The sequence below is a fragment of the Ptychodera flava genome, assembly GCF_041260155.1.
Source record: "Ptychodera flava strain L36383 chromosome 23 unlocalized genomic scaffold, AS_Pfla_20210202 Scaffold_23__1_contigs__length_28996876_pilon, whole genome shotgun sequence".
NCBI lineage: Eukaryota > Metazoa > Hemichordata > Enteropneusta > Ptychoderidae > Ptychodera > Ptychodera flava.
This window is the reverse complement of record NW_027248277.1, coordinates 20,790,920-20,818,805: the sequence shown is the minus strand read 5'-3', so window position 1 is coordinate 20,818,805 and position 27,886 is coordinate 20,790,920. Positions and strand designations below refer to the sequence as shown.

General features: G+C 38.0%; 2 protein-coding genes across 2 annotated transcripts; both read right to left on the bottom strand.

The window, feature by feature from the left end:
* LOC139123590 (BCL2/adenovirus E1B 19 kDa protein-interacting protein 2-like) lies at positions 1 to 17,051 on the bottom strand. The gene is made up of 10 exons (XM_070689756.1): positions 16,637 to 17,051; positions 15,663 to 15,878; positions 15,002 to 15,169; positions 14,286 to 14,388; positions 13,007 to 13,138; positions 11,856 to 11,942; positions 11,393 to 11,491; positions 9,995 to 10,022; positions 5,923 to 5,953; positions 1 to 3,583 (listed from the first exon to the last, which is right to left on the bottom strand). Exons 1-10 carry the CDS (start codon positions 16,914 to 16,916, stop codon positions 3,306 to 3,308), a joined length of 1,422 nt encoding a protein of 473 aa, XP_070545857.1. The 5' UTR covers positions 16,917 to 17,051; the 3' UTR covers positions 1 to 3,305.
* LOC139123591 (uncharacterized) lies at positions 16,988 to 27,886 on the bottom strand. The gene is made up of 2 exons (XM_070689757.1): positions 26,861 to 27,886; positions 16,988 to 17,352 (listed from the first exon to the last, which is right to left on the bottom strand). Exons 1-2 carry the CDS (start codon positions 27,219 to 27,221, stop codon positions 16,988 to 16,990), a joined length of 726 nt encoding a protein of 241 aa, XP_070545858.1. The 5' UTR covers positions 27,222 to 27,886.

Genomic DNA, 27,886 nt, shown 5'->3' with positions numbered 1-27,886 from the left:
TTTAATTTTTCCCAGATATTTTATTTCTCTGCTGCTGAAATATTTCTGGAATAGCTTACAACCCAGCAAGAAAGCAGTAAAATTTCACCAGCTTGGGCGGTTTCAAAATAGCTATTCTTATAGATTGCCTGCTTTGCCCCTGGTTACTTCATTTAAAGGGATGGAATATTTGAGATTGTACGAATTGAACAAGCGTCTTCAATACGAGGTAACTGAATGCACATATTTCTAATCCTTGACATGTTTCAGGTTGTAGTGATTACCAGTAAATGGCAAATTGCAGGACAGGCAACCCAAGCATAGAAGCTACCCTGAACCACTTCGGGCGTTAGATGAGATTGATAGCGCCCTCAACGGCCAGTTTCTGAGATGTGCAAAAGCTTCACAAACCACTTTGCATACCCCTTTTTAAATAAACTACAAAATTTATCAAACGACAATACTGACCAAGCATAAACACTTCTTTTTATTCTCTGAAATTATTTTTGATGTAGGAGCTAAAATGATTTGTATTATCACCAGGAAAATCCAAAAAATACAGAAAATAACGTCTTTTGTGAATTCCATGTAACACTGCACTAAAACACAAACTTTACTTGAGGCTTTTATCTGCAATCAAGAATAAATGTACTGTAAATTATCATTTTAAACATAAGAGGTAAATGGTCAGCATTTATATGCTAATTCAAATCCCTACCCTGTGATTGGTTATTGTACTGTGACCTCTTAATTTGATTGGATAATACTCTATATGTATATCAACATGGAGGTGCATCTTTAAACTCTTTTATGACTTTGTAAGGGTTTTCATAATACTAATATTTAAATGACAAATAACATTAGGGATGTGAACACCAAATTTTCTGTTTATAAATAGTTACTTTGGGCACACCCATCTTTTAAGATTAGGTTCATTGGCAAGTTTTGACTTTAGCAAACTTAAAGTTTTGCTGCATGCTGTTGTACACAGTAATAAATCATATCAGGACATGGCTAAGAAAGCTGATAGGTACTGTAATCATTATTGACAAATGAGTCGACATAAAATACAAACAAAAACACAATTTTCTTATGTGGCTGTACCATAATTAACTTGGGAATAACAATATTCTCCCTTCATTCAAAATCCATTGCTAACTCTGTGACATGAATTCTCCCTTCATTCCAAATCCATTGCTTACAATGCTTAGCCTACACTTAGAATTTTTACAAAGCGACATCATCCTAGGGGATCCAGATTGTTGAAAAGCCATGAGAAGCCCCCTAAGAGTATGTGTTTGTTTTCATAGGAAGATTGGGCCAAGTGTTCCTCAGCTGTTCCAAAACCTTTCTATTTGTTTTCCTTCAAAACAAACCAATGCAGTGACTTAGTTGAAGTCTGACTGTAGGCTAAGAGTATACTGAGTGTGATTTTAGGGCTGTGCAAATTCAGACGTCAGTCACTGGGCAACAATGTTGAGCTGATAAGTGGCCCTTTTCACTTGCCTGACAGAAGAATTGACTTGAAGTAAGACTAAACACTAAATGATGCATATAGGACTACTAGGCCAGCCTACAGGATCACCAGGACCGTGTATTGAGTTTTACTTACCCTAGTCTACAACTCACAAATGGCATTAGGAAAGGGAGTATGTTTATAGCATGGATTATACAAGCGATCACAATAACAATTTGGCATCAGCCTAGGGAGTATGATTATAATACAGATTCACCAAGACACCCTAGGATCATCAAAATGATTTAACATCAGCCTAGGGAGTATGTTTACATTACAGATTTTGCAAGGACCCCTAAGATCACAATAACAACTTAGCATAAGCCTAGGGGGTCTCTTTACATTACAGATTTTGGAAGGTACCCAAGATGTTTACAGAATAAAAATGAAGACAGCATCTTGTATTTCTCAAGACGACTCCTTGCAGTATCTGTAAGTACCAATTTGATTAAATGCTTGTGGCTTTGTATCTCATAAGTGTCAACTGAATGAAACATGTAACATAAAGTAATCTTTGCATTGATGTGTCTGGCTTGGAATAATTTGGCCCCTTTTCCCATCTTGCATAAAATGAAGTGAAAATTCTTGTGTCACAAAATCTGGATACTGGTTATGGCATCTGATTTGACTCCGAACAATTCTGTGCAGTTTGACACTAATAGTGTTTTATACAATATCCATTTAACCAAAAGCAACATTTCCCTTGGGTAATTTTTTCCATAAACCTAAGGAGGCATTTGAGGTAATTCAGATACATTCATACTCCAGTCACTGAACTAAGGAGCCCTGTATATATTGCTGGTGACATAGGGGGCTTTGAACTGCTTATCTATTTAAAAATTAACACCAACAATATAAAATAATCAAGGTGAATCAGCATATAATGTCCCTATTTCTTCATCAAACTAATTAATATTTGATAAAAAATCAGTACTTTCCAAGCATTTTTATATGCCCTTACAAAAAGTTCAGTGGCCTATATAGCAGTAAATATCAACAAGGGTGCCCCATACCCTCAAGCAGGTACTAACTGGAATATACTTTTATAATAAAAGACAAACAACTGATAAAATAAACACATTTTGATATTTTCATAATCCTGGTGTAATGCAAGACAAAACACATTTTGATTTTTGAAAATCCTAGTGCAATTCAAGATCAAACGACTGCAGTCTTTAAAATTGAGCTTCAAACAAACTTCACACCACACTTTATAATTTATGTGAAACCTCAGGGCGAATGTATCCACACCATCTTAAAACCAAAATGCACACACACACACACACTCACTTGCAGAAAACCCCCAAAATATTTGCACATTATTGACTTGCGGTCATTTTCCATTCAAACCTATCATCAGTTTAGCCCTGTATGATCCAAAAAATTCCTTTGCAGCTAAGTTACATCTGTTTTAAAGAACAAGGCAGGAACACAGTATGTGGATATGTGACTGTTCCTTTTGATGAGGGAAACATTGACCTGCTAACCCCTGATTCCCAGTCAACAGTTCTACAATCACCATGATAACAATTGGTTCGGGCCAAACCATGGTGGTGAAAGGGTTAAATATGTTATGTTGACCTCTCTCTGACCACAAGATCATTATAAGACATTTAAAAAACAAACTTCTTTGAGTATATCTCTGTCCTATGCAGCAGGTTTACTGGCATCAATAACCACAATAATACTAAACTAAATCAAAAATATGTTTCAAAAAGAAGTGCTTGAAACACGCATGATGTAATTGCAGAGAAAAAAGGTGGAAAAACTTCATGAGTGTATGGCACATCAAATCGCACATACACAATTCTTAGAGCTTTGTGATAGCTTGGAGTTCATCAACATCTATATCATCAAACCAGTCACTCTCATCTGAGATCCATGGTTCACTTTCCCCACTATGATTACTTTTTCTTCTTCTTAGCTTTGTCCTTCGCTTTCTTAGAATCTTTCTTAGCTCCATCAGTTCCTCCAGGTCTTGCCGTCTCCTCATTTCTTCCAGTCGTCTCTCTTCCTCTAGAAGATGTTGACGATCTCCTCGCCTTCGCCTTGGCACTCTGAAGTTCGGCCATGATTTTTTTCTCAGTTCTGGAAAGTGAAACGACCCCCGAACAAGACTAGAATCAGTTTTGTGACACTTTTGAGAACTTCAAAAAAGATAAAACCTCCATTGGCAACCTGTTCACACCCATTTCCCAGTAAACACACCCACAGTTATCACTGATGACAATAGATTTGGACCAAACCAATTGAGGAAGAAGGGTTAAGAGTTTTTTGTGACAACTGGGTATCTGATGCTTGATGAAACAACATAATGGTATTCATGTATGCAAATAATATGATAATGAGTAGTGTTTGAGCAAGAACTCAAACTCCACAATGAGGAACAGAATACCAAGTTATGCACAGCAAACATTATTAATAAGAAATTGGGCACACTGTATATTTGGATTAACTGAAAATCAAACATGATATCAAACTCCTTATATTCATATGAGACCATGTGTACTTTCATGTACCAAATGTAGGCATGTACCGAAGTCTGATGGGGAACAGGTTAACATGTACACCCCTCCGTGAACAGGTCCACAATCCCCCCATTGATAACAATGGATTTGGGCCATACCATGTTGGTGAATGGGTTAAGTCAGTCAGATGTGAACCCACAAAATGCACATCTAGCTAGATGTGCTACAAAATACCCTATCTGCTTTGCGGAGTGACTGTGTCTAAATACATGGCATGCTGAATTTTATATAATATCTGTTAGTGAGAGATGCCATTCAAAATTAAACACGCTGAAAACTGGCCTGTTAACCCTTTGAGCACTGTAATTTTTTCTCGCAAAATATCAGGGCAACATTTTATCAATTTTTATGAATGTTTCTGTACTTTTTCCAAGATTTTGGACTAAATGGGTTAAAATTTTATGGGCTTTACTTTTTGACCAAAATTTTTGGAAAGAGCTGAAAAAAATTGTCTAGATATGAAGGAAGTTGTTCACGTTGTATAGTATAAGTGCAACAAAAATCGACTTTGGCACGCAGAGGGTTAATTGCTACACCTAAGAAGTTTACACACAAGCTGTAACTTTTGATATATTTCCAGTATTTTGTTCTGTGCAATTTGTATGGCACAGAATGATTTGTGATGTAATACTGATTTCTTTGTATCTCAACATTTCCAAAAGTACATTGAAACACTAACTGTCTGGCTTGCCAACACAGCGCCTATACATGTAAAATGCACTGTTATTGTTTACATTTGAATTCCAGTCCAGACCAGAATTCACACATCAGCAATAACAGTGCAGTTAATACCAGTGTGTTCAGACCAGCTGAATACTGTGTATCTCAACACGCTTTTGGAATTATAAACAGAAACTGTGGCTGACATTCAAAACAAAAATAGTGAAAAATCACTGAAAGTTACAGCTACAGGCCCTTTTACCCTTCAAGTGCTGTAATTTTTCCAACCAAAATTTTAGTGCAACATTTTACCAATTATTATGAATTTTTCTGTAATTGTTTTGATAATTTTGGACCAAATGGACATCGTGTTTTGTTGCCTACAGTTTTTTATCAAAATTTTGGCAAAAATCTGAAAAAAAATTGACGAGATAGAGTATATTTTATAAAGGCGACAAAAATTGACTTTGGTGCTCAAAGGGTTAAATTTTCAAGGTGTTCCTTAGTTATGTTAAGAAACACTTTGTAAGGTATGTAAAAAACATTTACACAGTCACTTCTTACAATAAAAAAATCAATTATCAAATTATTACACAAATGCAAACATCAGTTGGGTCAGACAGCATAGTGAAGCACATTAGCATATTCATGAGCCAGAATGGTGAACGGTGATTGGCTGACATTTCAAATATGCAAAGTAGGAAGCCGCTGGAAAGCCTGTTAGACCAGATAAAACTTGATTAGGTTAATTCTGCCTTTGCCTTGGATTAGTACTTGCCATGGTCATACTTGTTCAAATAAATAACTCAGTTTAAGGTAGAATGTGCCTCAGGGAAAAATATTCAGACTCAATTTTGTTCAATACTGTTCTAGTCTACGGCTTGTAGGGGGTTCAGCACTTGGTTTAAGAAAAATTTTAACCAGCTTAGGTTTTCAAATATGAGGAACTTAATTTTCCCCCACAGAGTTACCACATGGACGGCAGCCATTTTGAATTTTAAATATTGGTACATGTCAGGTAATTTGTTTCTTTAGTACAAATCTTTGCATGGTAACACCTGATTTTTTTTTAATTTGGTAAGAGAATGGTTCAAAATTTTATTGAGGAAAGTTTGAGCAAAAATTCAAGTCTTTCACTTTCGAGGCGCATACTACCTTAATACAGGGTGGCACAGGAAGGAAGTAGGTTGATGGAAAGTTTGAAAAGATTGTGAAATTGAGAGAGATGACAGTACTAACCAAACCACTTTTTATCAAGATGATAAAATATCTGCGAAAGATGTTGACATGGAGCAGGACAGGGACAATGAAGAGAACAGAAAAATGGAAAAGAACAGAACTGAGAACTCAAAAGTTGTGTGAGGAAGTTTCAGAGTTGACATCAGAAATTTAACAAGTGGTAAACAATTGGGCTGATACTTCCAACGATTGTAAAATGTGAGAGAGCTAATGACAACACGAAATTTAATTAATTTTTTTATCAAATTTGAATTCACATCCTGTAGACCTACAAACCTAGCAAAGAAGTCCCAGATCAAAATCATTCAGCGTGATAGTTTTGTCGACTTTTAACTCTGGGAATATTTTCAAATCTGCACGGAGACAATTTCAATGAACTGCCTTTCGGTTGATGCACATCACTTTATTTTCAGTGTCCCCTAATGCAAACTCACAAGATTCTGAGTCAACTCTGTGACTTTGTTGAAGATTTCATTGCGTCACTGCCCTAAACCAGTACATGTGTCCGTAACAAGTACAATTATTCACAGATGACAGTTGAAATTTCTAAATAATTCTTCTGTACAACTCTGAAACTTTGCAAGTAAGATCAATGCAGAAAAGAAAAATAAACCCAGAAAAAGAAAGCAATGATATCAACCCTTGCATTCCAGTCTGGTGTAACAATCATCAAAAGGACCCTATCATCCCTAATAATACCAAATTATAGATTATTCCAATTGTTTTCATTGTGAGTAGACCATACAAAAGGGGTACAGTGTCTCTACAATTTGTGTATTTCTAATCCAGTCGCCCCTGTTTCCCTGTAGATTGGCCCATGCTACGTATTGATAACAATGGGGACATACCAATGTCTGGTGGCAGAAGGCGTCATTCTTGATGAGGGTTACACCATTTGAAGAGGGGGTTGATAGGAGGAAGGAGAAACACAGGACTGTGAGGGTCGACATTGACACTCCATGCAGTGGGACAAGATTGAAATGAGATGAACACCTCAGTGAAATTCAAGGTGCTGAAGTCGTAAAGTAAGTAAAGAGACTAAAAGGTTTGTTGACGCAGAGGAGGAACCACCGGCCAAGTGGAAGATAACCAGAAGACTGTGGAAATAAATTGATATACATTAGATCTTTATGTAAGATGTGATAGTCTGGATGCTGGGGTATGGTTGTGTGTGTGCCCGTACTTGAACTACAGGTATGGCTGTGTGCGCCTCTATCTATGGGTATGGCTGAGTGTGTCTGTATCTATGGGTGTGGTAGTGTATCTATAGGTATGGTTGTGTATGTCTGGGTATGGCTGTATGTGTCTGTATATATGGCTACGGCTGTGAGAGAAAATGCACCAAGCTGTTGTATGTGGGAAGAGCAGTTAAGGGCCATTGCACTGCTGAAAGTGGGGGGGGGGGAATTTGTTGGAACTGTGCCTGTGAAACTTTCTTGTTTACAATGTCTTTCATGCATGATATCTGGATGCATCATGTCAACATAGCTGCAACATTTAAATTGTACGATGTACATTATGATAAACATGTTTTAATTTTTATCAATTGGCAATGTACCCTTGATACAGTGTTTACATGGGTTGTATGGGTCCCATACTACCTTTGAGCGCAGTTCCAACAACCCATCCCCTCCCTTTAATGGTTTCAGATATGACCCTTTGAACCCTGACCCCTTGATGACCTAAACGTCATACAGGAATTGAACCACGGCACAATGTTCAATGAATAAATAAATAATGTCCAACATTATAAAATGTGGCAATTTGTCAGAATTTTTAAATAACAAGTCATCGTTGATGACACAGTCCCCACTTGTTAATGGGTACTTTGATTACATGTCCTCAGAGAGGATAGAGTCCTCTTCATTAATTAGGTCTGTGATAAAAATACTTTGTTACAGATAGCGCTCAATGGCCAAGAATGACCTACATACAAGAAAGACCTACATATGTATGACATAGGTTAATGTCCTTGTACCAACTTTGAATAAAATCGGTTGAGATATGCCTGAGTATTATGGCTCTGTACATGAAAAAATCGTAACAAAATGGCCGCACATAACAAATTGACATGCATATGTATGACAGTAGTCAATCTCCTTGTACCAACTTTGAATAAATTCGCTTGATACATGTCTGAGTATTATGGCTCTGTACATGAAAACATCGTAATAAATGGCTGCCTAGCGGCCATATTGGATCGTATCACAAAACAAATAGAGGTACATATGTATGACATATAGGTCAATGTCCTTGTACCAACTTGGAATAAAATCGGTTGAGATATGCCTGAGTTTTGGCTCTATACATGAAAAAATTGTAATAAAATGGCCGCCTGGCGGCCATATTGGATCGTATCACAAAACAAATCGACATGCATATCTATTACATTGATCAATGTCCTTTTACCAACTTGAATAAAATTGGTTGAAACATGTCTGAGTTATGGCTCTGTACATGAAAAAATGTAATAAAATGGCCACCTGGCGGCCATATTGGATCGTATCACAAAACAAATTTACATGCATATCTATGACATTGGTCAATGTCCTTGTACCAACTTTGAATAAAATTGGTTGAAACATGTCTGAGTTATGGCTCTGTACATGAAAAAATCGTAATAAAATGGCCGCCAGGCGGCCATATTAGATCCGATCACAAAACAAATAAACTTGCATATCTATGACATTGGTCAATGTCCTTGTACCAACTTTGAATAAAATTGGTTGAAACATGTCTGAGTTATGGCTCTGTACATGAAAAAATTGTAATAAAATGGCTGCCTGGCGGCCATATTGGATCGTATCACAAAACAAATCGACATGCATATCTATGACATGGTCAATGTCCTTGTACCAACTTTGAATAAAATCAGTTGAAACATGTCTGAGTTATGGCTCTGTACATGAAAATATCGTAATAAAATGGCCGCCTGGCGGCCATATTGGATCGTATCACAAAACAAATCGACGTGCATCTGTATGACATATGAAGTAATCCTTGTACCAAGTTTGAATGAAATCGCTCCTTGCATCTCTGAGATATCTGCGTGAACGGACGGACGGACGGACGGACGCACACACGCACGCACACACGGACGCACGCACGCACGCACGGACATGACCAAACCTATAAGTCCTCCCGGACGGTGTCCGTGGGGACTAATAACTGCAATACTATTGATTCCATCCATTTTGCTTTTTTCATAATTGTCTTTTTACATTTTGAAATCTGAAAATCTGAAACCAAATGTTAGGTGTGTTTTTTTTATTGCTGTGGCGTTAGAGTGCAGTGCAACTGGATGTGAAAAGTGTAGATATATATTAAATTATGAAAAGTGTGGATTAAATCATGAAAATTGTGGAAGAATGACAAAAAAGTGAAATGAAATGTTGTTAGATTCAGTAGAATCAATTATACCATTACCATAGGAGCTGCTTTTCCAACATGGCCGTCTGGATACTATCTTCCAGACTTATTGCTATGTTTACACTTTTACAGTATGTCGGCAAATCGAGATATACAAAATTGTGATAAGCTTTGTAGTATTTTTGAAAGAGTTGTCAGCTTTTTATCTTGTCTGCGTGGTGGTTATATGATTTTTCAGTAAAGTCACTGCTATAACAAATATTAGTTGGTAGTGACTGAGCTGTTTGCAATGATATCAAACCTACATATTGGAGTATGAGGTTCACAGACAGTAGCTACAGCTTGTGGACTTTTATGTGTTGTTTGACTATAGAATTGTAATGTAATTCAACAACATTCCGAGCTAAAATGTAATTTTGACAATCAATCGGAAAGTCCATCAGAATGGAAGAGGGCTGTAATACCATTATTTGACCCCAGTTTCTTTTCTTACAGCGCCCCCAACGTTTTATCTCTCACTTTCAGACACACGGATAATGGCTACCATGAGGAAACATATTGCGTTCTATTTGATTTCCTTTTTTGGCGGCCATATTGGATAAGCAGCTCCATGGCAACCAAGAGTAGAGAAACTTCACTCAGTGTATTTAGTTAGGCATGCAAAACAACAAACAAACAGACAAACCACTGAAAACCAATGTACCTTTTTCTTCCGCTTCTTGTCATCAAATCTTAACATATGCAATGTAAAAAAAAGACATTTACAATGTGAGATGGGAGGGGTACTATCCATGATACAAAAATGAATGAACTTGACAAATGTAATGGCACCGATGGTAAAATGGAACCATTTCTCCTGCATGGGTGAATTACAATGAATTTGGAAGTTGAGGTTGAAGTTTTCAAATGAGTATTTTCATGAATATGATGTGGCTTGTCCTTACGGTAGGATGCGCCTTGGGGACAGATATTTGAACTCTAAAACTTTTACAACTCTCTTTTGGTCTTCAACTTGTTGGGGCTCATTTTGAAGTTTGTTGAGGAAATAAATTTTCTCTGACTTATTTTTGTGAAAATCAAAATATTATTTTGTCCTATGAAATTACAACAGGGGTGGAATTTCAAATACCAGTAAATATAAGGTAAATTTGTTTCTCTAGTACCAAACTTTGCACTGTGATCCCTGATTTTTCTTCTTATCTCAAAAGAGAATGACTTCAAGTTCCTCATGAGAAGTTTGAGCAAAAGTTTGAAGTCTTTCAACTTTGAGGCACATACTACCTTTAAGGAAAGCACTGACACAAGACGCAGACCACTGGTGTTACAAAATTTATAAATGATGTACCCTTTAAACATTTTCTCAAAAATTCTAACTTTATGATGAATTGAAATGTTCATTTAAAGTATATATTCATGATTTGTTTCTTGTCTTGATGGAAAATATCTCCAACCATTCAGCGGCCTGTGGCACAAAAAATGTTACTCAAATTTTCATTTTGAGGACAAGACGCAAATCACTGACAAAAATGACTGTCATTATTGATTTTCATTGATGAAAAGTTTCACACTAATATTGAATTATGATTTTCTATGCCAAGAATTTGTTCTTAATTTTCTCAATTGATTGCATTTCACGACAAGAATTAAAATACAAAAAAAAATCTCTTTTCCTGAGAGTCACAAACAATTTGTGTTTTCTCTAATACATTTCTGAACTCTTTGAGTCAATTTCAAAACTTCCAAAAATTTCTTGGCATCATTTCTTTATCAATACATACAATGTGTAAACTTTTAACGAGTCAAAACAAACTCTCTGGAGTCGATGTTGTGTCAATGGTTCTACTCCGGAATATAAATGACCCACAGAATTCTACACACTCCGTACACCGAAGGAATCATGTGATGGTGGTACAAACAAACAAACCCATGTGTGTTTACATATATGGAAATACACATTTCTATACGTATTTGGTTCTCTTTGTGCTGTGGTCAGTTCAAAATCTTGGTCTAACTCATTCAGCATAGAGGATATAGTGTCAATGTTTATCATAATCATTTGGAAGATGTGGATAAGATTCACACAAGTTTGTTCAAGACTTACAATTTAACTTGCTCCGGTACGTAGACGTATTCCAGTGGGGTGAGCTGCTTCAAATCTTCAAGACTTGATACAAATCGTAACTTACGGCTGAATTTAGAACTTGAAAAAAGAGAAAGAAGACTGCTATCAGATACAACTGCACATGCTGATGTCTAGAATTGTCTATGGATAGTAACACTGACATCTGGCACTCAATTCACACGCACACACACAAACATACACATTCATGAAAATGCACACACACATGCATACATACATATATGCACACATACACATGCACTCAAGCATGTATGTATGTATGTATGTAGGTATGTATGTATGTACGGTATGTACACAAACACACATACACATGCATAGCATACTTTCATACACATCCTTACATATATTGTCCCAAAGATAGACACCAGAACTTTAACTGAAAATAAACCATTGTACAGATACTTTGAAACAACTATATTCTTACCTAATAAATGGCTTTGAAAATCTGACTACAGTTTTCAACCACAGGTTTGGATGGGTCAGCAGTAAGGCTTTCAGATTCTTCCTTAATCTGAATGATGTATGATATTAGAAATTACATGATGATACCTCGGTAGATGTATCATGTTAGATCATTCTGTATCAAGAAGACTTATTAAACTGGATGCATCATGTACAGCATTTTTGGAAAACATGGGTAAAGTTAGTGTTAAACAGGAATTTGTTTGTTTGTTTTTTTCTATCTCAAGAATATCATGTCAAATTCAAACATAAGACTCCAATAATGTTGACCAAGCAATGTGTACGTGTCAAATCAGATCTTGCTGTTTGTCCAGGTTTACAGTTTATAAAAGCACTGAAAATGTCCATCATCATTTTCATGTATCTTAGGTAATTGTGTCTTTACGTACACTTTCAGAATATTTCAAAGATTTCACTGATACAGGGAACTTTTCTTTTTATAAGGAAATGGCAAAAACAAGGCTGATGAGGAATTGCAAATTCTTTAAACAATGCAGTGACATCACCGCTTTTTGTGTTATACATCGTCAGTTCTTTAACCTCTAGTGACCTATGACAGTACGCGGGGAGATACCCTGTCACACGGTTAAAGTACAGAAGTAAAACAAACATGTAAATCAGGAACAGAAAAGGCACTCTTTTCAGTTGACATTTTCTGTGAAAAATGGAATCACAAAACAAGTTTTGCCAAATAGTCATTGAAAATACAAAGTTGTAGAAATTGGCATATTTTTTAAGGACAGTTGCTGTAACTTTTGGAGTTTTTTTTTCACTGTTTTTATTTTATACATCAGTTGTAAGTTCTTTTTTCTACTTCCAAAGCACACTGAGATGCGTAGTATATAGTTTGCCTACAGCCTCTCTAAATGGAAAATGCACTGTTATTGTTTACATCTGACTTCTAGTCCAGACCAGAATTCACTTGTAAACAATAACAATGCAGTCTACACATGTACAAGCTGAGTTGACAAGCTGAATACTGTATATCTCAACATGCGACAACAAGAAATGGTAGTTGACAAACAAATAAAAAAAAGTGAAAAAAATTATTCAAATTTGCAGCTACTGGTCCTTCAATGAAAAGCCAAATCCACCATATTGGTGAAATATTACCTTCTGTCAATCATCTTGTAACATCGTTTCAACCATCCAAGATTTGGTGCTTGGTGTTTGGTACATCCACCATGGAAGTAAATAATCATGTAATCTTGAGCCACTAGTAAATCTAGAGTACTTATAACATATCTGTAGATGTGATGTAAATGTACAAAGTGTTTTTCACTCAACAAAAGAAATATGGGAAATGTCAGCATTATATATACCGAGTTCAGTATTCAGAATTGGTAAAACTATGAACTTCTGGTCTGTAAAACATGTGAAATTTTATTATTTGCAACATTCTTAAAATCTTGAAATGAAAGATCCAAGATTTGGTGCTTGGTGTTTGGTACATCCACCATGGAAGTAAATAATCATGTAATCTTGAGCCACTAGTAAATCTAGTGTACTTATAACATATCTGTAGATGTGATGTAAATGTACAAAGTGTTTTTCACTCAACAAAAGAATATTAGAAATGTCAGCAGTATATATACCTAGTTAAGTATTCAGAATTGGTAAAACTGTGAACTTCTATACTGTAAAACATGTGAAATTTTATTTATTTGCAAACATTTTTTAAAATCTTGAAATGAAAGATGCACAAAGTGGCAGTGTAGGTAATGTGTACTTTTCAAAACGAATCGTTTTAAACTCCTGCCACAGAGGGCGCCCTTTCAGAGATTTCCATTCATGCATAGGGTCATTAAACTTTTGGCTGTGAGCCACTGAGTTTGTATACAGTGCTGGATGTTTATGTTTTCATCAAACACACCAAAAAAGAATATCTCCTTTCAAATGGCTTTAGGGTCAGCTGAAATTATTTGCATTGATTTGGTACCTGGTGATTTATGTAGCATAAGATTGTAAACTGCTAAAATGTGGTTGGTGATTGATATTTACTTGGTTGGCCAAGTGACCAATACCAGAATCAAAGTCACTGAGAAAGTCAGCTGTTTTTGGGAGTATTACTGAATAATCTGCCATTTTTTCAGTGCTGATATCATAAATCAACACATCACAGTTGTCTCCAATTGTTTCCAAAACATTTTCATGAAAATTGATAATTTGATGATAGCCCAAGCTTTTTTCACAAACTAAGGAAGTAAGTCCGTTTTCCAAGAATTTCTAGGAATCATTTCAATTTTCCATGACTTTCAAGAAAGTTTACAGATATCTCAATATTAATGTAACACTGTGGTGATATTATTTGTTTCAAAACAAAAACAATGACCATGAAGCAGTACATACCATTAGTATGAAAGTGAATGGTTAAAGTAGTGAATTGACTTACAGGAATAAATTGTCCATCACATAGTTATAATCTTTTCTTGTCTTTTCTGGCAAATAACACGCTGCGAAAACTATGATTGCATTTAGTCCATCACCATAGTAACCTGTCAAAGAATGAGACACATTATATTTCATCTAATCAGTGTTGTGTACTTGTTTACCACTCCAGCAAAATTTGCTTACGATATTGCCTGCTGGCAGTGGTGAATTGTCAAAGACAAATGAAAAAATACGGCAATGCTTTTTTACAACCCTGTTGATATACTGAATAACATCAGAAATTACAAGAGAGCTAAGAACCATGTACATTATCAAAATAGGCAAGTAGTTACTACAGTTCTCTAGGTCAGCTACCCCCTGGATGTTTACTGTTTGGATAGTTACGCCAACCCTATACATAACCCTATAGTCCACGCTGGTACATCCAGGGGGTGACTGCACCTATACCTTTCAGCACCAGTTTTTCACTCCTTCCGTAGTAGGTGATACATGTACCTTAAGGCATGTCAATACACACAGAAACAATGCTGGATTTGGTAACTTGTTCATGTATTTTGTTTTTAGATTTCTTTGTTATTTGTATCATGTTATGTTATGTTTAATAATTCTTGTGTTGTTTTGTGTTTGGTGTTGAGAACTACATGTAAATTTTTCTACAGGAGATAATAAAGTTTTCTGAATATGAATCTGAATCTGAAATATTGTACCGGTACCTACCACCGTGGGAAAGTACTTTCTTGTATGGGTGTATAACTTTCATGTCTAAATTGTAGTTCTTTCCACCAATCTCAACAACTCTCCAGTGTCTGTTGTCCTTTGTCTCTTCCGCTGCTGTGTATTCTGGGATCTTTTCTGATGAAGTTGTCTTGGACAGTGGGGTGTCATCTGCTCATATACAAAATACACATGAATGTGGTAAATATCAAAAGTGTATAGTTGTTATCCAAAGGATTAAAATAATGAATCAATATGATACATGATAGCAAGAGCAAGTTCATGGGTTTGTCGACACTGTTAGTGTTGACAAGTGAATTCAGTTATGGACTTGAATACAATTGCCAACAATAACATTTCACATTGCACTCTGACACACTGCATTCACTGATCGACAAACCAAATACTGGGTATTTCAACATGTCAAAGCACGTACACCAAGAAATGTTGATAGATTAAACACAAATACCCCCAAAATTATCAAAAGTTACAGTTACTGTAGACTGAAAGATCCATCGTTTGCGGGTGCTGTCTATGCTCCCCTGTCTTAGAGCGCCTCGAGCGATGAATCTTACAGTCTACAGTTTTACTGTTGCTTTAACTAAATTCAGTCTCATTGTAAACGGTAACATCTTGGAAGAATGAAAGAATGTAGTATGTGTACCTTCCCATTCCATTTCACCGCTGGTCATCAAAATACTACTGTCATCTCTGAGACTTGGTGTCCGCATGTCCGGTGTCTGTAAATCGTCAATTCTACTCAAATCAAAGCTGTCGCTAGGTGTGGACCCCCTGTCATCATCATTGTCAGTGATCTTCAGTTCTGCAGGGGGGCTCACTTTCTTCCTGGTTTTAGGTTTTGCGCCCAGATCCAATGATGCTGTGGGTGGTTAATATTAAATATATCATTTATATGACCAGCAAGAAATCCACACTAACAGAAGTGTCTTTACTTTTTGGTCATTAATATTGATTGTGAGGATGTTTCCAAATAATTGATAAAATTTCCAACATTCAGCACATTTGAATTTCTTCGATAGCTTCCTATTCTAGAATAATGTACAGACAACTCTACAGTGTAGTAAATGTGGCAAAGACTATCACAAAGATGTATGTATCAGTGTTTCCTCTGAACTGCAGCATTGCCATACTATGGCAAGCTATATCTTGCCTGTCAGGCAGTGAAAGGTATTGAAACCACAAACACTGGAAGAGAGATGACGGTCCCACGACGGAACACCATTCCCTGACCATATAAACTGTTGTCTATTTACAGCAAGGCAGCACTCTTATGCATACATTTTAACAAGTCTCAAAAAATAAATAATGTCGTGTATTCCTTGATTTTATTGCTGTTGATGAAGAGCTCTTTCGATAGACTTCTACCTAATGCATGTGGCGTCATAGAGTTTCTCACAGCTCTGTGTATATACCATGCTCATTCAAAATTTCACTGTGTGGAGACATATAAACAAACAAACAAAAACGTAAATAAGCAAAACCTGGGGGCCCTTTTTTTCTGACTATATGGATGAGACTCCTAGAAATGCCAATCTATTTCTTGAAAGCTGCGGAGATTGATCAACTGATGATAATTTTGCTGGGTAAACTCACAAATTACACAAGTCAAAGACTTACTAGGTCTTGTTAATGCATCATCTCTCGGCGGTACCGGGTCTGTAATATCTATCTCTATGACATCGTTGAGCCAATCTTCCCCGATATCAGCATGGTGTTTCATGATATCATCATCGTCCTGCCATTCTTCCTTCAGGTTTACGCCAGCCATCCTCTCCTCCGCGTCTATCGAGTGCTGCGGCATGCTCTTCTTTCGCGGCGATGCCTTCGCGACATTTTCCGCGATTCGCATGCTACTCATCAAATCCCCTTCTTCTTCCTCATCTATATATTTCTCCATGTATCGCGCCACTGCTTCTTTCTGTGCAGCGTCCAAATCATTTACAGTTCTAGCTGGATATTCGTCTTTATCTAAATCAGGTGTTGTAGCCTTGTCGTTTGGTACGCTTTCAACTTCGGGGCTTTCACTTCCGTGGCTCTCGTTTTATCAGAATTGTCTTCCTGTCCAATGACCACCCTCTCCTCTTCCATAATGTCACTCTCAATGACACCATTACTTGTTGGCTTTTCCGGAACCACCTCAACAGTGACGACGTCCTCCTCCGTCTCACTTACAGGTTCCTCAATCTCTGCTATGCTCGTGATGGCGTGATGCACGGGAGATGGAATTTCACTGCAGCTGAAGGACCCGCTTGTCGTCGAGGCCTCGTCACCGCTAGTCTGCGACTCGCTGTCACCACTTGGACTTGACACCCTCCTGTTTGTCAACAATCCCTCTGGTAATGACAAAATTGACAATATTATCAACATTGACTCACGGTACATTAGACATAAAACTGACCTGATACTAAACACAGTACATCATAAACAATATACTACCCTATGAACAGCCCCTATTGTTAATTATATCATAGCAATATACTGATGGTGTAAATACTGCGATCTGATTGGTTGAAAGATGAAAATAACTGTGCTATGTTAGCAATATAGCACGGTTGGTACTGGCATGAGCTCTCAGCTAGAGAAAAATTCCATTTTTGACATTTTGCGCCAGAATTTGAATTTAATATTATGATATAATGGCAATAAATCACCTAAGCAATGGGTATACCACTCGATTTTTAACCAGTTCACTCCATATGCACTCGCTATTGCTCGTGCACATATGTCGTGAACTGTTCAAAATCGCGTGGTATACTGTGGCTGGTGTGGTTTATTGTTTAAATATAAATACTGCCTGCACAAACAGCCCCTTTTGCCATGAGAAAATACATCAAAAGTTGCACAGCATTTGAAATTCATAAATAATATTCATAAATAATGGAAAGCAAGTTACGGAAAACTGTTTTAAGTTATTGAATAATTTATGAAGGGGAGATGCTTAAGGTTTCCTAGCCTATTGATAAAGACAACAAAATATTTATGTTACCACTTTTCAGATATTGCAATAATCATATCTTGAAATACATCTCAACAAAATAAAAAAGTAGCAACAACCTGTAAAGCTAAACAAAATGTTGGTGGTTAGTTGCAGAAAGCATCAGAATCTTTAAAACTAATCACGAGTTTCAGTTTTCTCTACGGTCATGTGTTTTCACCTTGAAAAAATTGCTGTCATGTTAGGGAAGGCCTCAGTCTCGTGATAGTGCAGGAATTATTCTCGGGTGAAGGTTGTTCTCAGGGAGAATTCAATATGAATTACAATGTGACCTGGCATATTATGCTTCTTTTATGCAACAACACCTAAACATTAAGGTAGCATGATATTCAGATGCTCAAACTTTTGCAATACTTCTCTGATCTACAGCTAAGAAAGTTTTTCAGTGTCTTGTTTTGAAAATCGAAAATTTCATTTTTCCTCATAGAGTCAACACAAGGATGGCTGCCATTTTGAATTTCAAATATTGGTAAATGTTAGGTAATTTGTTTCTCTGTTACCAAACTTTGCACAGTGACCCCTGATTTTTATTCTTGATTTGGCAAGAGAATGGTTGAAAGTTTCACTGAGGCAAGTTTGAGAAAATGTTTAAGTCTTTTCACTTTCGAGGCACACACTACCTTAAAACTTTCAATCACGAAATTTTGCAATCACCAAATTGGTTCTATAAAAAAGTGACTGCACAGAGGCAAACACAAAAGGTACTTTTTGCTTGAGATATCCAGTAAGGGTCACCTGTTTTTTAAGCAAAAACAAAAAAATTCTATATAGCAGATGTCCAATAATACAAAAAGTGTAATTCCTCAGGACAAAAAAAATGTTGGCATCTATTTTGAAATTGAGGTCTTTGAATGAGGTGTTGAAATTTGAGTCTTTGAGCAACTTTCATATTATTTTATGGCTGATACAAGCTTATTGTTAGTCTTAACCCTTTCACCACCATGGTTTGTCCCAAATCCATTGTTTTCTATGGTAAAGTTGGATCTGTATACAGGGAACTGGGGGTGAAAGGGTTAAAACATACCAGAACTTATGCCGAGAAATAGCTGTGACTTTGCGTATTTCCATTATTTTAGGCAATTGGATATGACTTCAGGAGTAAAACAAGACACTGTGTTTTACAATCGGAACAAAAAAACTGGGAAAATACATCAAAAGTCACAGCTACTGGCCAGGAGCTTTATCACACCCCTGAACTTGAAAGTTTGGTACAACAAACATTGTAAATCAGTAACACCTGTTCCACAATAGTATGTTGCCAAAACTTCCGTTGTATGATTCTTTCTGAGATAAAGTCATAATGTAGAACTTGCTGTGTCTGTTGATGAAAATTTGGTCCAGCCTGAAGAACACTGGGTTCACGATAAATTAGAGGAAAATTCAACACTATCCATGGGATATTTAAAGGTATACAGTCACCTGTAATCTAAATATGCCCATATATGGTAAAAGGGGCGTTCCTTGGTATTCAAACTGCCCATGTGAGGGCGCTGTTTTTAAAAAGCGGCCACCCACTTAAAATCTGTGATTGGTTAGATTTTCTCTTTCCATGGTAACTGTGGCAAAATTTGGAACAGGTGACAGTATAACTTTAAGTACTGAGGTAGAATGCGCCTTCTTGGGGGACAGATATTCAGACTCTAAAACTGTTACAATACTGTCTTGGTCTCCCACTTGAGGTGGCTTATTTTGCAGTTCTTGGAGTGAATAAATTTTTCTTTTCCATGGTCTTATTTTTGTGAAAATCAAACATTTTCTTTTGTCCCATAGAAATAGCGCAGGGATGATGGCCATTTTGGACTTCAAATATCGGTATATTGAAGGTAATTTTTTTCTCTGAGATGAACTTGGCACAGTGACTCTGATATTTACTGTTGATTTTGACACAATTGTTAAAAGTTTCCTGGGAGAAATTTTTAGCCGAGGTTTAAGCCTCTCACTTTTGAGGTGAGTACTATCGTGAGGTAGTTCACGCCTCAAACTTGAAACTCTTACTCAATCTTTCGGTAAAAGAACTTAAAACCCTTCCCTTCAAAATCAAGAATAAAAATTGAAAGTCTTTGTGCAAAATTTGGTGCTTGAGAAACAAATTACTGAATATTTCCAAACTTTTGAATTCAAAATGGCCGCCATCCCTGTGTCGACTCCATGTGGAAAATTAAAATGTTTGATTTTCATAGAAAATAGGACAATGAAAACTTTATTTACTCTATGAGCATCAAAATAAGCCTTCACAAATGGTAGTTTAAAAGTCTGAATTGTCTGTCCCTGATGTGCATTCTACCATAAGTCATTAAAGGTGTACTGTCACCTGTTCCATTTTTGCCACAGTTACTATGGAAAGGGAAAATCTAACCAATCACAGATTTTAAACGGGTGGCCGCTTTAAAAAAATACAGTGTCCTCACATGGGCATTTTGAATACCAAGGAATGCCCCTTTGACTATATATGGGCATATTTAGATTACAGGTGACTGTATACCTTTAAAAATGGTACCCTCAAAAAGATACTGATTAATTCCAAATGCAGATGTGGTCAGCGTTCTTCAGGTGTACCAAAATTGGAATTCTGAAAGTCCATCACTGGTAAAAGAAGATCGACATTGATGAGGATAAAGATCATGCAGAAAGACAAGGGTTAAGTAAGGTTAGAAATAAAAAGACGTAAGGAAGAATAGAGAGACAGACCTGAGGATCTGGGTCTGGGTTGGTTAGGTACAGAAGTGAGATGAGGGGTCAGCTGCTTGGAGGAACCATCAGACGCAGGAAGAGTGGAGTTTCCAGGAGTCGAAGAAGAGACGACTTTGTCTGGTGGCTTTGGGACATCAGATGTGAAGGAGAGTTGAGAATGATCTGATGGTGGGTGTTCAGAAGTGGAAGTGACTGGATCATGAATGGTATGAGCAGTTGATTCGCTAGGTGATTTTGAGTCTATGTTAGAGGAGACGTTAGGTAAAGAGGCTTGAGATGGCTTGACTTCTGATAAAGTTGGTGCGGGTGAAATGTTTTGAGATGGAGAAATGAGAGCTTTTGGTTCTGATTGAGCTGATACAGCTAGACGGCTCACAGAGCTGTCAGCTTGACTTGAAGGTTTGTCCGTAATTTCACTTTCTGGGACTTCAACAGTGACTGGATCAACAGGAAGTTCTTGTACAATTTCCTGTTCTGTATACACTTGTAACGATGGTTTTTCCTGCAAAACAGCCTCCCTAGCTCTCTCAGGCGTTGGGTCTTGTGGTGATACACTCTCATTTCCTGCCTGTCTTTCAACACTACTGTCAGGTTCTGAAGTCGTCGTCAGGTCTGGTGAGACTTGTAAAACAGGTGGCTCTTGTTCAGTGCCTTGAGGAACCTTGTCCAGTGACACCTGTGTTGCTGGAATAGTTACTCCAGGGATTACAGTATGCATTTGTGTGTTATCTTCAGCAAGTGAATCTCCGTTTGTCACTAAATCTACTGAACATTGAGGGTTAACTTGTAACACTGGTGGTTCATGGCTGACCGCTTCACCAACACCATGTGACTGTGTTTCTAATGAGGGTACATTCTCAGGAGTAGCCTGTTGTAATGTTTCCGTAATGTCCTCTTGAAACACCTCAACATTCTTTGAATCTATTTGTGGATGGGGATAAACGTGCAAAACTGGTGGTTCCTGGCTGTGCACTTCTGAAATTCCACCTACTGGCACCTCTGTTGATGGAATGTTCTCAGGAGTGAGGTCTTGCTGCATTTCTGTCACATCCTCTGGCAGCACTTCAACATTCCTTGACGCTACTTGTGGATGGGGATAGACATGTAAAACTGGTGGTTCCTGGCTGAGCACTTCAAACACCTTTCCTACTGATACTTCTGATGATGGTATGTTCTCGGGAGTGACTTCTTGCCGCATTTCTGTAACATCCTCTGGAAGCACTTCAACATTCCTTGAAGCTGTTTGCAGATGCGGAGAGACCTTTAAAACTGGTGGCTCCTGGCTGAGCACTTCTGAAAGTTCCTGGTTGTCTCTTCTGTTGATGGTAGTGTTGCATGCCTGACTTCTGGCTGCACTTCAGTGACATCCTCTTGGAACACCTCAACACTCTTTGAAGCTACACGTTGGGGATTGACCTGTAGACCTGTGTCCTGGCTTGGTGCTGCTGACACTTCATCGGGTGGTGTCTTGGTATCATCCTTAACCTCATGCTCTGTTTCTACCACATCTTCAGGAATTATTTCACTTTCAACAGATATCTCCATTACACCGGGCGTGTCATCACTGATTATGATAAACTCTTCCTCACACTCTTCCTGGGACACCATCGCAGAGTTCTCTTTTGAGTAAGTCACTTCTAACTGTTGCTCTGCCAACGGTATCTCATAATGCTTGCAAATGTCTTCATCTACTTTATGAACGTCAAGATCAGCACTATGACGAAGTACAGGTAACATACTTGCAGGATCTGGAGACATTGTTTCTTCAGTTTCTACAGAAAGTGATAAAAGATCTTCAACATCTTCCTTTTCATCAGCTTCCTTTATTTGAATGAACTCATCTTGTTCTTGCTGATTCTCAACCATTGGACTGGAATTTGAGGATTCAGAATTCTCATCAAGCTTACTTTTGGAAAACTCTTTCTTATCCTCTTCGGTCTCTTCTGACATCTTTGACAAGTTATCTGTGGGTGTAGCATCTTCAGTAACCACACTTTCAGTCTCTTCAATAAGTTCCTCAGTCTTCTCCTCCATAACTTCCCCACTCTGTGCCACGACAGAAGGCACTGGTGCATCTGACTCTGCCAACACAACCCTTTCATCAATTTCATCTGACCCAACCATTTCAACGGGTTCTGACTGAACCAGCAGCTTGCCTTCAGCTGTATCTTTAAAATGATGTGAGTCATCCATCAGTTTAGTCTCTGCTTTAGACTGGGACTTCTCCTCTTCCCGAGGCAGGACAAAAGAGTCTTCAAACCCTAGCATGTTACCCAAGTCCACTGCTACTGGATATATTCCCCATGGTGAGACATCTACTTCTTGTGGCTCCTCATATTTGACTATGCTGCACTCTTCTGCAACCTCATCACTGACATCCACCTCTTCTGCTGGCTCTAATATTTCCCAAGATTCATCATCAAAGGTTAAACCTTCATTTTCATCTTGTGTTGTTGGGCTTCCAGCATCATCTATCTCTGTGGGAAAACTCTCTCCACTTTCTTCCTCTTGTGAAATATATTCAACTGTCTCATGAGTCTTTTGGTCTGTGCCCTCTGTCACTGAAGTACTGTCTTGCGTATCATCTATGTTTTTCTCAATCTCAAGCTCTTCTGTTTGGTCTTCTGAGCAGATTATCTCGTCGCTATTGTCAGGTGTAGTGTTCTCACTTGGAAGAATATCATCTGAGCCAAATGAAGCAGATTCTGCACTGATCTGTTGCTCCTGTACATCAGGCTGTGCATCTGTGAAAGACTGGGCCCTACTTTCATCCTCTATCTGCATTAACTGTGGACACTCCACAAGCACAAAGCTTAGCTGTTCTGGAGGCATCACTTCTTGTATCAAAGCAAACGCTACTTCTTCGGAGTTCACTAGTTCAAGTGCCTCTTCAAATGCATCTTCCTCTGGTCCTGGAACATGCATGGTAACTGCCTCATGTAAATTTTTAGTTGCGGTAATGACGTCTTGAACTTTGGTGCCATCAAGTGATGCAGCTGGATGATCTACGCATTCTTCTTCTTCTTCTTCAGACACAGAAGATCCAAAAGAAACTGATGATTCACTTTCATTATCTTGATGTACTTCTTCTGTGGCGACTGTCTGCATTTGATTCTGACCACTTTCACTCGTCTTGACATAAATCTCCTCTGATGCAGTAATGATACCATCATTCTCTGGTTTGTTAGCTGTTTCATCATCTATATTATCATCATCGGAAACTGATGTTCCATCTGAAACAGGAGTGATCTCATCAAGAGAACCCCCACTGCCATCGTTTACATGAAGCCCCTCATCTTTGCCTTGTACTGAGTCACCACGTGTATCTGGAACTCTGTCATCATCTTCATCTTCCTCATCACCAGATGACCAAGAAAGAGATGTTCCAACAGAGGATCCTGCACAAGACCTATTACTATCATCATCATCTGAGTCTTCTTCTGCATGCATTGCCTCAGGTAATTTATCAAGATATTCCCTATCAGTTGTGTTTGAAGGAACATTCTCCGTTGGTACCTGTTTTCCTTCATTTGTGTCCTTCATCTCATACAGAGTTCTTGTTGTATCTGCCAGGATGTCACTGTCGCCAAGCAAGTCTGCAATGGCTGTTTGTGAAGGAGAGATACCTACATCAACATTATCTCCAACACTGGACAAGTTTTCCCCTTCAGACTTATGTGCTGTTTGTTGTGGAGTGGGAACACTCATGTCCAAACCTAACAATCATCACACTGGTATTTGTCTCTGTAAGTAGAAGCTCATCTTGCTGAGTTTTGGGTGTAGATGGAAAATTGGGCTGAATATCAAGCAAATCTTGCGATGACTGTACAGGAACAGTAGTCAAGGACGTGGCAATGTCTTCAACTGGTGTAGTAGACTTGCCTTGGTTCTCGGTAAGATCATTCAAAGTCAGCAAACTGCCCTCTGCAGGTGATAATGCAGATTCCTCATCTTGAAGAGGATGTATTGGAAGAGATGGAGGTGCACTGTTTTCCATAGAAACTGCATCGTTGTCTTTCTTGCTTTCGGAAAAGTCTAAAAGGTCTTCAAACTGGTCAAGATAACTCTGATGAAGTTCAGATTCAGCTGATGTATGATCAGGATGTTGAGTGGACAAGGATGGAGACAGTGAAGATGTATAAGATGGGATGGGAATGAGAGAGGAAATGGGATTCATATCGGCTTCAGCTGCAGCCGGGTGCTGAAGATTCATCTCAGAAGGGTCATCATCTGTTAGTGGAGAACTTGAAACAGTTAGTTTGACATTGTCTGTACAGCTTCCAACACGGACACCAACACCACTTTGACAGTTACCACCACCATCACCACAGTTACTTACAACACCGTCACCATCACCATTGACACCACCACCATTGTTACAAACAGTGTTATGTACATTTACATCAACTGGGCTATTCTTATCATTATTTTCCCTTCCACTGCATATATAACTTTTATCTCTTAAATCATTTTCAGGCCAAGCCAAAGGTACTGACTTTTCTGATTCTGCATTTGTGTGAATATTGATGTCCTTATGCAAACTATCTTTTTCATCAATACAAGATATTTTAATCTCTTGCCCATTCTTGACGGCGTTGATATTTTTCAACCCCTTTTTGTCATTATCACTATAATCTATACTGTCACTACCATGAATATCTTTTATTCCAGTTTTTAACATTTCAACACAATCTTTATTGTCTCTCATTTTATTAGATTTGTGATCTTGAAAGTTGTCTTGCACAGTCACCTCAGTATTTTTCATATTGCCATAGTCCTCTCCATCTTCATCACTCACAGATAATTCTGATTTACCCTTACTATCAAATTTGGAGGCGGCTTTTATGAATTCCTCTGATGCAAAAGAACTTAACTCAAACTTTTTCCTGCTGTTAGTAAACAAACTCCTCTCTTTGGATGTAATATCTGAATCAGCTTCCCCTTTACCAAACTTTTCATGAAATTTAATTTCACTGGCATCTCTTGCGACACTTCTCTCAGCATTATTTTCAAAAATGCCATTCTTAGCGGCATTTTTCTCACAAACTATCAATTTTCTGGACTCCTCATCTGCACACTTTAGAAGAGATGTTCTCAAGTCCTTTTTTACTATCCCTGGACACTGTGCCTCATCATATTCAACATCCTCAGGGATTCTAACCTTAAAACCGTTGCTCAATTTTACAGATGTTTTTGTGGCCACATCCTCTGCAGAGTGAGAGTCATGTCCTTGACACTCATGACCCGAATTGCCATGACAACAACACGTTGTACAATTACGAAGGGGTTGTTTGGTTTTTTCAATGTGCGATAAAACTTTCATTGATTGCAAAAGAATATCTCCATCTCTTTCTGGTGATTTCACTACCTCGGGGAATGACAGCCCCTTCCTATGAGGTGCTGGTTTGATGGCTAGGGTATCAATACTAGACAAGCGTACCGGTCGGTAGGTGGTGATTTTTGAGAAAGGATTACCTTGGCCGACAGGTGAAGTTGGGGAAGGTGTTGACAAGAATGGATTGGGTTGCAGTGTAGTTGTTGATAAAGGGAGTGGTTCGAGCTGGACGTTTTGAACAGGTGAATTACATAATGATTTGCTTTGCGTTGCCAGTGCTGTACTAAATGATGAGGGTGGTATTATTGAAGCCGAAAAAATTGATGTAGGACGTGGGTGACGAGAACTGCTTGGTGAAGGTTGAATTTCTGGTGAAGGATCATGTGTTAAAGGTTGCATTACTGATGCCATACAAGAATTTGCAGACTGCATTATTGGTACAGTGTTATTGCTTGGAGGAGGCACAAAAACATCACTGACAAAGGGATTCCCTGTCGTATGTACACTTTCTAATCCTAATCCTAATCCCTTCCTTGGTAATTTTTATCCTTGCTATTCATATTCCCGTTCATATCTACCGAGTTCAATTCAGCTGCTAGTATATCAAGCTCAGTTGGTTTGAAAACATCTGTCAGAAATGGATTGTCTTCCAACATCAAATTTTTTTGTCTTTCATTGCTACTATTTGAATATTCATTTAGTGTGACCTTTGACCCACAATTTACATTTGTTGCCCCCACTGCAGCAGCTGTGATTTGCTCTTCAGATGGTGAAAAGATATCTGATATGAATGGATTGACCACTGTTGATGACAACATACCCTGATGCTCTTCAATGTCTGCTATGGTTACCGGGTCAGAGGTCACTGGCTGGTCAATCGGCACAAAGGGTTCACTCATAATGTTGCTGGCAGATTCTGAGACTCCAGGGTGTGTGCTGTCATCAGGCGTGTCATTATTTGGACTGTTGTGGTCTCCGTTTTCTACAGTATCTCCATCCCCTGGGGTCGTGTTGCCTTCTCCTTTTATAGTTCCCTCTGTTTCGTCGATGCTTGTGTATGCCAGCATGTACGCAGCTATGTTTGTGGACCTGACTGATGGTTCAATGTACGTCAAATCTTGGTTGATCATGCTAAGTTCCTTGTCAACGTCTGCATCATTCATCATGTCTTCTGTAAACATCCTTGCAACTACATTGTCACTCGGCAGCTGAAGGTCTCTCTTTGAAAATCTAAAATCACAGTATTCCCCATTTGCATGTCTTTTGCTATGGCGTTGGCCACAACATTGTACTTTGCTGATGTTAGGTCAATAGCTTTCTCGGGAAAATTTGTAGTCCTTTTGTGATCATCAATATCCATATCATCAGCAATCATTTCAGCTATATTGTTGTCACGACTAATTGCAGGTTCTGTGACCGTAAACTCAAAATCTATTTCATTTTGTAAATCCTGATCAAACCTTTTGGAAAATTTATCAACTTCCTCATTTTCAGACACTGAACTGACTTTGTTGATTTCATAATCTTGACCCATACTATCTTTGTACAGATCATTAGCTATCATTTTTGCAACTTCATTCTGTTTCAACTGTTCACCTGTAAATGCTTTACACTTGTTGGCAAACTCAATCTTTTGGAGCTCTGAGATATCAGTGACACTTTTACTTTCTATCTCTCCACGATCACTCTCATTTAAATTCTCTTCCGTGGTCATACTCTCTGAAATTTCTGTAGCAATGATATTGTTTTCTAAATCAGTCATATCTTTCTTTGCAAAAGTGATCCCTTGCCTATTTTCTAACATGTGTTCAGCAATTTCATGAGCAATGGCATTGTGCCTATATTC